Source organism: Aethalodelphis obliquidens, unplaced genomic scaffold (assembly GCF_003676395.1).
Source record: "Aethalodelphis obliquidens isolate GAN/ISIS:26980383/991018 unplaced genomic scaffold, ASM367639v1 scaffold12, whole genome shotgun sequence".
Lineage (NCBI taxonomy): Eukaryota > Metazoa > Chordata > Mammalia > Artiodactyla > Delphinidae > Aethalodelphis > Aethalodelphis obliquidens.
The window spans coordinates 17,048,379-17,061,842 of NW_020837956.1; the positions used below are offsets into that span (position 1 = coordinate 17,048,379).

General features: G+C 38.9%; 1 protein-coding gene across 2 annotated transcripts in view; it reads right to left on the reverse strand.

Moving 5' to 3' along the window:
- The window catches only part of RASGRP3 (RAS guanyl releasing protein 3), a 104,003-nt gene that overhangs the window by 12,663 nt on the left and 77,876 nt on the right, over positions 1-13,464 (reverse strand). For both annotated transcript variants that reach the window (XM_027113411.1, XM_027113412.1), the window contains 3 exons: positions 11,537-11,614; positions 8,044-8,160; positions 2,088-2,203 (listed from right to left, as the gene is read on the reverse strand). In XM_027113411.1, the coding sequence (XP_026969212.1) occupies positions 2,088-2,203; positions 8,044-8,160; positions 11,537-11,614 (311 nt within the window). The remainder of the gene's footprint in view (positions 1-2,087; positions 2,204-8,043; positions 8,161-11,536; positions 11,615-13,464) is intronic.

Consider the following 13,464-nt stretch of genomic DNA (forward strand, 5'->3'; position numbering starts at 1 on the left):
CTTCCAGATCTTCTCCACATAGAAACTCTGGTTGCATCTACCACCACACACCCTGACTTCTTGTTTACCAAAAAAGATCAAATCCATTGGCGTAAGGGAGCTGCATATTGCCTTCTCTCCATACCCTTCCATGCCAGTTCAGAATTCCTTTATATCTCGTTGGTCCTCTCTTGGGGGGTCATTCTCCCCTCCCCCACTCTCCAGCCTCTCCAGGACCATGTTTCTCCTGCTGCATCTTGTCACCCACTCTTTCCTCTGTTTACAAATACACGCAGGACTTCCCCTCCTTACAAATGTCTTTCCTCAATCCTGCCTCCATTTCCAACATTTGTCTTTTCCCTTTTTCTTCTCTTACTCCTGCAGTTTTCAAGAAGAGTACTCGTTAGAGATTTTTTCCATTTCTTTCAATTACTCTTTCCTCCATATAACCAGGTTTCTAACCCACCATTCTACTGAAACTGTCACAGTGACATCCTCAGCAGCCTTTTCTCATTCCTTGAACTTGACCTCCTGGCAGCATGTGACATGGGACAGGTTTACTCCTTTTTGACACTCCCTCCTCCACAGTCCCCTGTGATTCCATGTGGCCCTGGTTTCCCTCCTGCCTCTTATGCGCCTCCTTTGCCAGCTCTTCTGCAGGATCCACGTCTTCCTTTCAGTTGCTGCACGTGGGGAGAGGAGTCCCTGAAGCTGCATTCCTCAGGTCCCCGTGCTCATGTTCCTCTAAACTTTCCCATCAGACTGTGCTCACACTCCTGGAACTCCAGCTAACACGACTGGGCTGAAGACCTAACAATCTACGTCTCTTGCCCTAACCATTCTACTGAATCTTGGCGCCATATCTTTGACAACTTGTTAGACTCTTCTCCTGGATGGTCCATTCTTCTCTCAAAATCAACATATCTAAGCCTGTCTGACAAAAGAAATCATGTAAGCTATGAATACTTTAAACCTTCATTTTTAGGGGAAAAAAGTTTTTTTAGGAAAAAAAATATATCTGCTGGGACACTCTCTGTTCCAAACAAGAACCGGCAGAGAAACAAAATGAAGACTGGGAAGTGATTTTAAGTTCATGTTCTACGAACATGTCACTGACAGAAACAAACTGAGGGAAGAAGTGGGTAGTTAGTGGGAAGTAAGTTTTATAAAATAAAACTTAAGTTTTATTTTATAAAGGAAGTGTATGTTTCTAATAACTTAATTTTATTTTAAAAGTATTCTCTGTTATACAATGAAGATGGATTAAGGTTTTAAGATGTTTATGATAAAGTACCAAGGCTTTAATTTTCGTTTAATTCTCACACCAACAAAAATATTAGAGAATTTTAATGTGATATAACTTGGACATTTAACCAATATAAAATCCAGCATTTCATTACAGATGATTTTTAAACTAGGAACTGATCTCATAACTAAAAATGAAGTGATAAAATTATTAATGCCAGGGTTTCTTGGCAAATTTTTTTTTAATCATTATAATTTTTTAATGATCCAGGTTTTAGCCTCTGAAGTTATTTAATCTCCCATGAATCATTTGAAGCTAAAGAGAAATATATTTTTTCCTTTGTTTCTCAAGACAACCTCTGAACTAGCAAATGAAAAAACAAAGCATAAACACTTCTTGGCTATCTGCAGCCATCACCGGCTCTCCTGAAGATCGTAAGTAATGTAAAAAAAGATCTTACTTACTTGATGACTTTTAAGATTGCCCCTGGGTGCACTGATGCTGAGGACTCCACCATGCTAGATCTAACTATATTTAGTCTCTATTCTTTTTTGATGGAGGTTTTGGGGTTGATGAACTAGCTAAGTTGCAGCAGTAATAATCGGAAATGGAGAGCTAGGCTAATTTGTAAGTGAGCACTTGTACTTAACACCGATGATGTGGTCTGCCCTGTGATTCCATCCAGCCAGTCATGTTTGTGGACACCAAGAAAAAAATCAGTGAAAAGACACCTTAGACACCTTTCATCAATACACTAGGATCAACTCTGTCAAGACATAAATTAAAGGTTTCCCTGCTCTCCTTTCGTAGTAATTTTCTGCTTCGGGACAGTTGCATTACAATAAAACAAAATTAAACTTACTGATCTTTGTCCAGCACACAAAAGGAATCCAAGAAGGGAAAATTGGCAGCTATACTTTCAAAGTCCTCTTGGGAGATGTACCCATCCTGGTCATGGTCATAATTTCTAAACACAGACTGCAAAGGAAAGGCAAATATTTATTGAATGACTATTTACGAATCAGCCTCTGAATTGTTACTGGGAAAGCAATGATAACTAGCATATTATTCTTTCTATCAAGGAGCTTGGAATCTAGTAGGAGATAACAAAATTGAGATGCCTTTATGGTATAATGAGATAAGTGCAACGCTGAGGATAAAGACAGAGTGCTGGGGGAGGGGGAAGGGAGATTTTAAAATGTTTCCTGGAGAAAGCAAGGTCTCAACTGAGACCTCAGGGTTGAGTAGGAGTAAGGCTTGGTGAATTCACAAATGCCAATACCATGACAATAGAAAATGAAACTTTAAAATGTTAAATTATCTCAAAAATCAAAGTATACATTTAATGTAATTGCAGTCAAAATCCCGGTGGGAATTCGTTTGAAATGAACAAATTGATTCTAAAGTTCCTATAGAAGTGAACATGTTGAGAATAACCTAAAATTGTTTGTTTAAGATGAGGAGTAATGATCTCAGGCAAGGGAAACAAAAGCAAAATCAAACAACTGGGACTATATCAAACTAAAAAGCTTTTGCACAGGGAAGGAAACTATCAACAAAATGAAAAGGCCACCTACTGAATAGCAGAAGATACTTGCAAATGATATCTCTGATAAGGGGATAATATTCAAAATATACAAAGAACTCATACAACTCAATATCAAAAAACAAACAACCCAATTAAAAAATAGGTAGAGGACCTGAATAAACATTTTTCCAAAGAAGACTTACAGATGGCCAACAGACACATGAAAAGATGTTCAACATCACTTATCACTCATCTCAGGGAAATGCAAATCAAGACCACACAGAGATACCACCTCACACCTGTCAGAACGGCTATGATCAAAAAGACAACAAATAACAAGTGTCGGTGAGGGTGAGGAGAAAAGGGAACCCTCATGTACTGTTGTTGGGATTACAAATTGGTGCTGCTACTATGGAAAACAGTATAGAAGTTCCTCAAAAAATTAAAAACAGAGCTATCATACAATCCAGTAATTCCACTTCTGGGTATTTTTTCCAAAGAAATCAAAAACACTAATTTGAAAGATATATACATCCCTGTGTTCATTCCAGCGTTATTTACAATAGCCAAGATATGGAAGCAACATAAGTGTTCATCAATAGATGAATAGATAAAAATGTGGTATATAAATAAAATGGAATATGACTCAGCCATAAAAAAGAATGAAATCTTGCCATTTTTTGACAACATAGATAGACCTTAGGGTATTGCCCTAAGTGAAATAAGTCAGGTGGAGAAAGACAAATATCATAGGATTTCACTTGTATGTGGGATCTAAAAAACAAATGAACAAACAAAAAAAAACCAGAAACAGATTCATAGATACAGAGAACAAACATGTGGTTGCCAGAGGTGAGAGGAGTGGGAGGATGAATGAATAGGTGAGGGAAATTAAGAGGTGCAAACTTCCAGTTATAAAATAAACGAGTCACGGGATGGAAAGTACAGCATGGGTAATATAGTCAGTAATATTTTAATATCATTGTATGGTGACAGATGGTAACTAGACTTATTGTGGTGATCATTTTGTAATGTGTAGAAATATTGAATCACTATGTTGTGCACCTAGAACACCTAGAATATTTTAACTAAAACAACGACGGGTAATGAGGGGCAATGTGCCCTATCAGAAATCAAAGATACATTAGTCAAAACAACATGGTATTACAACTTACTGCAGAGAGTACAGTCCAGAAACAGATCCATATGTATGTAAGAATTCAGAATATCCAAAAGTATCTATTCAAATCCACAGGGAAATTATGGGTTACCTAATAATTGCTGTTGAGTTAAATGGCTGATAATCTTATAAAATAAATTGCCCCCAAACTAAATTCCAGATGCCTTAAATATTTTAATGTAAAAATTAAGTTATAAAAACCCAAAGGTAAATAGATAAAAATATTTTTCATGTTTTATTATCTTTGAGTAGGAAAGACCTTTCTTAGGACGACATCCAAGTCAGAGGTCATAAACAAAAGTATTTCATTACAATAAAATGCAAAATATCTGAATCAAAAAAGCTCAATTAACAAATTTAAATATAAATGACAGAGAAAATCATTTGCAACACTTACGAGAGGACACAAAAGGAAAACAGAGGATCACCAAAGTAAAAATACAAATGGACAATACATTCATGGAAAGACATTCAATTCTGCTAGTAATTATGGAAATACTAATGAAATTTTTTTTATCTCTCAAATTGGAAAACATTAAAACAATTGATAATTTCCTAGGGTTATGAGAAAATAGGCACTCTCTTATCAAGCTGGTAAAGCAAATAGCCACAATCTTTCTGGAGGACAATCAGTGCTTACTCTGACACAGCAATTCCACTTCTAGGAATTGTTCTAAGGAAATAACTGAACAAGCTTTCTCAAAGATATACATGTATATATGTGTGTGTGTATGGGGGGGGAGAATAAAATCATACAAGATGATCTACAATTTACCAGTGATTAACCCTAGACAGAAGAGACATCAAGTCCTGAAAGTAAAACTTTCTATTTCTGAAATGTTTTAATATTCAGCTTTTTAATTTTTTAATTTTTTTGCTGCACCACGTGGCTTGCGGGATCTTAATTCCCCAACCAGGGATTGAACCTGGGGCCATGTCAGTGAAAGTGCTGAGTCCTAACCAGTGGACTGCCCTGGCTTTCTTTATAATCAGAGAAAAATAAGAAAGATTTTTCCAGGCTTCCCTGGTGGCGCAGTGGTTGAGAGTCCGCCTGCCGATGCAGGGGACACGGGTTCGTGCCCTGGTCTGGGAGGATCCCACATGCCACAGAGCGGCTGGGCCCGTGAGCCATGGCCGCTGAGCCTGCGCGTCCAGAGCCTGTGCTCTGCAACGGGAGAGGCCACAACAGTGAGAGGCCTGTGTACCGCAAAAAAAAAAAGAAAAAAGATTTTTCCATTGCCCTCTGCTAAATTGGATTTTCAAAAAGTTTGTAAGTTCTCCCTGCAAACACATGCATGCAAACATTTGACTTAGAGTCCAGTTATAATGAAGCAATCTCTCTTTCCCCTGTGATTTCTTTTTTTTTTTAACATCTTTATTGGAGTATAATTGCTTTATAATGGTGTGTTAGTTTCTACTTTATAACAAAGTGAATCAGCTATATATACATATATATCCCCAAATCTCCTCCCTCTTGCATCTCCCTCCCACCCTCCCAGGTGGACACAAAGCACCGAGCTGATCTCCCTGTGCTATGCAGCTGCTTCCCACTAGCTATCTATTTTACACTTGGTAGAATATATAAGTCCATGCCACTCTCTCACTTCGTCCCAGATTACCCTTCCCCCTCCCCGTGTCCTCAAGTCCATCCTCTATGTCTGCGTCTTTATTCCTGTCCTGCCCCTAGGTTCTTCAGAACTGTATTTTGTTTTTTTAAGATTCCATATATATGTGTTAGCATATGGTATTTGTCTTTATCTTTCTGACTTCACTCCATATGACAGACTCTAGGTCCATCCACCGAACTACAAATAACTCAATTTCGTTTCTTTTTATGGCTGAGTAATATTCCATTGTATATATGTGCCACATCTTCTTTATCCATTCATCTGTTGATGGACACTTAGGTTGCTTCCATGCCCTGGCTTTTGTAAATAGAGCTGCAATGAACATTGTGGTACATGACTCTTTTTGAATTATGGTTTTCTCAGGGTATATGCCCAGTAGTGGGATTGCTGGGTCGTATGGTAGTTCTATTTGTAGTTTTTTAAGGAACCTCCATACTGTTCTCCATAGTGGCTGTATCAATTTACACTCCCACCAACAGCGCAAGAGGGTTCCCTTTTCTCCACACCCTCTCCAGCATTTATTGTTTGTAGATATTTTGATGATGGCCATTCTGACTGGTGTGAGGTGATACCTCATTGTAGTTTTGATTTGCATTTCTCTAATGATTAGTGATGTTGAACATTCTTTCATGTGTTTGTTGGCAATTCCCCTGTGGTTTCTGTTATATATTATCTATATTGCCTTAGGGCACAACTGCTCCAGGAGTATTTTGGGAAGTAGGCAAAGTATAAATGAACAAATTACTTAATTAAAAATATGATTGTTTAGCACCCATTGCAAGTTTATCCATAAATAACTGAATTTTTTTGCAAGTCTCACTATCAATGCTTATCCATAATCAAAATTGCTTAAAAATGAACTATTATGGAGTGCTTACGATTTATAGTTTAATACCCGTATTTATACTGAGAGTACAAGATTTTTTTGGAATAAAATTCATTATGGAAATTCAAATGATACCCAGCCATTTATTCAATTAAATTAATAGTACTCAATCTAACCAAACTGGGCCAACCTTCCCCCATGAAACTGGAATTGGAGAAAAGAGGTAAGGTACAAAGGGGTGGGGGAGAAAGAGGCTCCTCGTGTGGAGCAAGGAAAGTCTGTCTGCAGAGAATGGAGTGAGCATTCAGAGAAAAGTAGAGGAGAGAGTAGGAGAAAAAATACTTCATTCATTTCCTGATTCTAGACCTTCCTGAGCTGCAACTCCATGCACCCAGATCCTTTGCCCACCTTCCCTGGCTCCAAGTTGGGTCTGTCACTACCACATCCTCACATGCTCTCCACTGGACCTTATGGCTGTCTCATCCCCTTCCCTCACCCTTTCTAATCTCCCCTTCCTGACTCCCATGCCCCATGCAACTTTTCTTTCAGCACTTCATAGTTCCATGGATAATCCAAGATATAGAACATTCTTTTTCTGTAAACGTCCTTTCCCAGCAAAGAGCACATAATATTCCAAAGACTTGTTCCTATTGCATCTGAGGATGTACTAGTCCATGAAGGGAGATGTTTAATCAACAATCACAATTTCTAGTGTCTGAGATATTTCCATCTTTCCCACATTGGTGCATCTACTCTTTTTTTTTTGTTTTTAATATGGAAAATTCTGATGCAATCTTGCCCTTCATTAAGTGATGTTTCTGACCTAAATGCTGTTGCGCTGCGGTGTCACAGACCCCCAAATATATACAGCTGTTTCCTACCCTCAGGTAACCAATTTATCCAGCATTTTATGGTGACCCATGTGGGTTTTTTTTTTTATAAACTTATTTATTTATTTACTTATTCTTGGCTCCATTGGTTCTTTGTTGCTGCCTGAGGGCTTTTTCTAGTTGCGGTGAGCAGGGGCTACTCTTTGTTGCGGTGCACGGGCTTCTCATTGGGTGGCTTCTCTTATTGTGGAGCATGGACTCTAGGTGCGTGGGCCTCAGTAGTTATGGCATGTGGGCTTCAGTAGTTGTGGCACGCAGGCTCAGTAGTTGTGGCTTGTGGGTTCTAGAGCGTAGGCTCAGTAGTTGTGGCGCACGGGCTTAGTTGCTCAGCGACATGTGGGACCTTCCTGGACCAGGGCTCAAACCCGTATCCCCTGAATTGACAGGCAGATTCTTAACCACTGCACCACCAGGGAAGCCCCCCATGTGGGTTTTAATGAGTAGATTCTAATCCTCAAACAGTCCCTTGGGTTGCAGGAACAATGACAGAAGTGTCAAATGCCTGGGGAAGTGAGGGGTTCTAAGTAGCTGAGAGTATTTGGGCAAGTGAGAACTGACAGACAGGAAGGGGAAAGGGGGACTTCCTGGGAGGTTCTTCCCCAGAAGCCAGTGCCAGGTAGAGCTAAGTGTCTGCTGAATTGCTCTTACTTGCTAGAGGGCTGTTTTCATGGACTCCATCTGATTCCTGGGCAACCAGAGAATATTCTGGAAAGAGAAAGGGGCCTCCTTTTAACTGCTCACATTTAACTGTCCCTCAACCACTTACCTCAACTAATTTCCTTATGTGCTTGTTGATGACTGTAGGATCTGGCTTTGGCATGACGCCTGAGGCCCACTCCAGGGGCACCACGGGCTTGGTGGGCGTCGTAGGGGAGGTAGGCTGCTGACAGAAAACACACACATTTTTCAACTTTATCTGGGGCCTCGAGCAATTTGGACCAGGGACACTGAGAAAGCCATATAAGTTTTGCATATTAATATCAGTAAAAACTTCTGTTTACGTAGTACTTAAATATTTTGAAAACATCAGTGAAAATTTTGTTAATGCAATACTTTGTCTGTAGAATCTAATCTGTAACTAAATACATATTTTGTTTAACAGCAGCCTAGATTGTATTATTTTAGGTGGAAAAAAATATTGCTCTCCCAGCTCACCCAAAAATCCTATCCAAGTTCCCCAGATACTACTAAAACACCCTTAAACATCTCTGTAACAATCCATACAATTTTTTGCTTGTATAATACAAAGCACATAAAACACCAGTTATCTAATTCCTTAATAGTCAGTGCTAGTGATAAATTAGGTGTGTGCAGTAAGTGGCCAGCAGTGCACAGCCAAGTTTATGTCATCTTACCAGCATCTCTCAATATGCTTAATCAGTTCTTGACGGTTTGGCTAATCATTAGCTCTCTCGAGCCCCGCTTTGGTGAACTTGTTTCCTCCACAGGTTCTTCCACATTCGTGCAAGACATTTTCACTTAATAATGTGGAGAAGATGGTAGCAATAATGTATAACTCGTTAACACAACACAAGTGTGAAACACAATCCTATTGGGAGCCAAGAGTGCTGTGCACTTTGTATCCTCTCCCTAGGGATCTCATATGATGAAATATTTTTGCTGGTGCATGCATACAAACCTGTATTAGCAGGTTGTTTTTAAATTTGATACCGAGTTGGGGATAACCATTTTTGCAAGAGGAGTTGAGGCGTAACTGTAAAGATTTAAGCTTCTACCAATGTTGTGAGGTGGGTGCTGCTGTGAGCTACAAACAGGACAAAAAATTATCTGCCATCTGAATATGGTCACTCTCACACACAGTTTCTCTCTCTCTCTCTCACACACACACATGCACACACAAAAGCCTTTCATCTTGTTGATATAATAAAGGATTAGACCCTTGGTTCCCAAACTATACAGCAAGGCACACCCCTCCTCTGGAGCGCTGCGACGAACTCAGAGGGTTACCGAAAGATATTTCAAACTTCTGAGGGAAATACAGCAATACTCAATATCTGTCAATAGCACATGAACTACCAGCTTGAAATAGTTCACAATTCACCCATCAGCTCATGCCACATTTCTATCAATGATATCATGTCCTTGAGAAGCAAAAAATCAATGTGGAACAAGCAATAAAGGTGACAGTATCCAATCTGATTCCAAGATTTAAGAAATTGTACCATGCCCAACAGGCACACATATCCATTAGTAATTGTGGTTATTTAAGAATGAAATAAAAATGTTATTGTTTTCAATCTGTGTGTATTATTTTTTCAGGCAGGTAATAAGCCATTAGAACATCAATGTTTATACATATTTAGTTGCTTGGACCTAACTATTCTGTAAGTGAAACTGTTAGGTATTTCTTCTGACCTAGAGGGAGCATGAAAAAACTGAGACATGAATTAAAACACAAACAATTATGAGGCACTAAGGGTGCCATGAACAGAATACGGTTGAGAAGCTCTGGGACTAACTAGGTGAGGTTGGCCAGTGCTAACTGTAAGCACATTAAAGCTACAGGCTCTCAGGCATATAATCCTGACGGGAAATTGTTCTTAGTTACCAGTATGCGTCGAACACTAAATACAAAATAAGGTGACATTCCACTTAGAGAAGAGACAGAAAGGGATTGGGAAATGTGTTTTCATAGATTCATGGGATTTTAGCACTTGGAAGGGGCTTTGAAAGCTTCTGCTTTTACAAGAGATAAAAAGACTTTTTTATGTTGGATGGAAATGTCTCCTAAAATTGGTAAACCTTGATCCTGAAAATAAACCAAAGTAAATCTAAAAGGCACAGATCAGGCATGTGTGCTAAAATGGTCATTCTTACCCTGTTTCTGAACAAGGGGTGGTGGGAAAATAATGGGCAGCATCACGCTGTAGAAAAAGCACAGGCGGTGAAGGCAGACTCCTGAGACCAGTCCAAATTCTCCTACTGACTGGCTCTGTGGTCTGTGTAAGACACCTATGCTCACCAGACTCTGTTTCCTTAACAGAGTTAATGAGATAACATATATATTATGACCTGCCAGGCATCCAACAACCAACAGGTGGCAATTAAGGTGCCTAGTTATAGGTAAAGGAAGGCGTCAGGAGGTGGCAATGCTGTGTGTGCATGTACAGGACAGCTTCATCACACCAAAGCTATGGAATGAGGGAGGAGCTTACGAATTCCTTTTTTTCAGTAACATTACTTTTCTTTCTAGCTCTCTCTTCATCACGCGAACTTTGAAGAGTCTGGTCCTAACCCCTCCCTTTGCCTGTGCTGTATCTTCCCATATGGCTGCCTTCTGCAGTGTCCCCAGGAGATGGGCTTCTTGGAGTTGGCAGGGAGGGGAACATGGTGATGGACCATCACAGACATTATTTTAAGAACAGATGCTACCAGGTCAACTGACTCAGACTCAAGTTCATAGTCTCCCACCTGGCCTTTACTGTGAACAGCATTCACAGTCATTCTGCCTCTTTCAGTTCGATGGTTCAGAATGGTAGTAGGTATTAATAGATGGACAGACTTAGGCCCTAGGGTTGCTGGTAATGTGCCACAGAACTCAACTGGTACGGAGGTAATGAATGAGACCTTCATAAGAAAACAGATCTCAGGATATAAGAAGCAGACAGAAATTTTTTTTCAACATGCAAACCTCATCCTCATTGTAAATTTCATATTCACCCAGATATTTGTTTTTTTACTAGTGCAAAGCATATCTGAGCTACAGTCCACTTGATAAGAGTAATGAGCAGTGTACATTCAGTAATTCAGTTTCTTCAACTCATTATATAATGTTTCTTTACTAAGACTCAGCTATCAATTAAGTGAGACTCTATCCAATGTGATACTGAAATTCTGAGCTGGATGAATCATTAGTAGAGAAATTTGTGAATTATGATTAGGGTATTTAAAATTTATTAATTCTAATTTTATGTAGAATCAGTTTTTTTAAAAAAAGCCTAGAATGGTCATTCAAATTATTGTTCCTTCTTTTTTGGGGGCGGGGCAGGTTCTCAGAGGGAACATGGAAGATCAACAATAAAACAGAGTAACTGGAAATGATGTTCTTCTTTGTTAGCTTCTAATGTGAAGAAATAATTATCTGTCAGGGCTAAGCTGTTCCATTGGTAAAATGGGAAGAATATAGATTTTTTAATTCTTCAATCTTTAGATCACAAAGCACTACTGTAATGGTCAATTATTGTAAATATAAAATAATGGTGTTTGTCACTGAACCTGAGAGAGAAAACAATACTCACCGATTTAGAATTTCTAGGCTCCAGCACCAGTGATAGTTTGTAAATATCATCTTCTGTGTGATAGAGGTCCAGAGAAAGCTACAACAAATTAGAAGGGATAAATAAGGATGTTGAATCATTTATTTACTTATTTACATTACTGAAATTTTTCCAAACTGAATGCTTAAGCTCAATGTCTAATAACTTGAGTGAATGTAGAACGTTAAAAAGATAGCATGCAGAGGTGGAAAATGAAATTTTTTTTAAAGAAGTTTTAATATTTTATTTTTTGGCCACGCAGGATGTGGGATCTTAGTTCCTCAACCAAGGAGCAAACCCACGCCCCCTGCATTGGAAGCGTGGAGTCTTAACTACCGGGCCGCCAGGGAAGTCCCAGAAAACGAAATTTTAAAAAGAAAAAAGTTAAGCCTAGTGTGGTCATCAGCATCAACAAGAACCATTGACTCAATTTTTCTTGATAATTATTGAGTAGCTCCTAAGCACCAAGCACTGAGCTGGAGGTAAGGGATCCTTGATGTTACAGGCTAGGACTGGGGACAGGTGTATAAAATAAGACTTGGAAATGGAATAAATGGTGTCTTGGAGGTTTGACTAAAGAACTGCAGAAATGAAAGAGCAATGAATAGGTTTCTATTATGTCAGGGCATTGTGCTAAATTCTGGTGATATAAAATGGTATAAAATCATTCCTGCCCTCAAGGGCCAGACACCTTATTTGACTAAATAGAACCTGAACACAAAAAGATATATTCACATCAACAAAAGGCAACACATGCTAAATGTGAAGGAAGTTGCCCCACTCTAAGTGCTATAGGAATTTTTCAGGGAGGCAGCGTGTAAAGCATGAGGGAGAGGTTTTGGAGACCGGTGGGTTTGCGTTCAAATTCTGAGCCTGCCACTGGTTAGCTCTGTGGCCTTGAGCCAGTTATTTCCTCTCTGACACTCAGTTTCCACTTCTGTAAAATGATCGCAAAAGTCCCTATCTAATTGGATTTTTATCAGGATCAAATGAAATAATGCATGTAAAGTACTTTACACAGGACCTAGTACACAGTGAAATCTCAGGAAATGTAATCTGGTGTTGTTGATGTTATTGTTATTATTATAGCTGTTACAACTACTTTTATTATTATGTGTGGGGGCCACTGAGGACAGAAATGATCAGGATGGATTCACAGAGGAACTTGTGAACTGGGACCTAACTGGGAGGACTTGGAGAAATAAAGACAGAGAGAAAGATTAGGGTAGGCAAGGATAAGAATGTAAATGAAGATTAAACTGCGTGGATAAAATCTGCAAAACCTTAAAATGCATGGTCCCACTTACCTAAAACAGAAGTCATAAGATTTAAAATAAGCCTGGATAATTCCCACACGTGCCCTTCAATGTTAAGAACCTGATGAATCATACCATTTTATCAACAGGGAAGAGAACCAGGTGCCCTGCCCTTTCTCTGACCATTTTAAGCATGAAAATTTTCCTTTGACATATTTTGTCTAAAGATAAAGGCTTAATGTGAGAGGCTTTATTCCATTTCCAAGTCTTCTTTTATACACCTGTCCCTGGTCCTAGCCTGTAACATCAAGGATCCCTTATCTCCAGCTCAGGGCCTGGTGCTTAGGAGCAAGAGAAAACTCAGAGGCACAGGATGTCTTTCAAGGATTTATCTTGCTGTTCTATCTCATTTTTTTAAAAAAGAAACTGGCATTATAAACTGTCATTTTTGCATCATTCATTCAACAAATATTTATTGGTCACCTAATATATGGTGGGGACCATTGTAGTCACTATTCTAGCTACTAAATACAGCAGTTAAATTAAGGATTTCACATATCTGGTCATGTATTGCATTATCTAGACTTTGTCATCTAAAGGTTTTTTTAAGCATAATAAAATTGACTTTACTATAAAATTGCCCCAGTATCATTT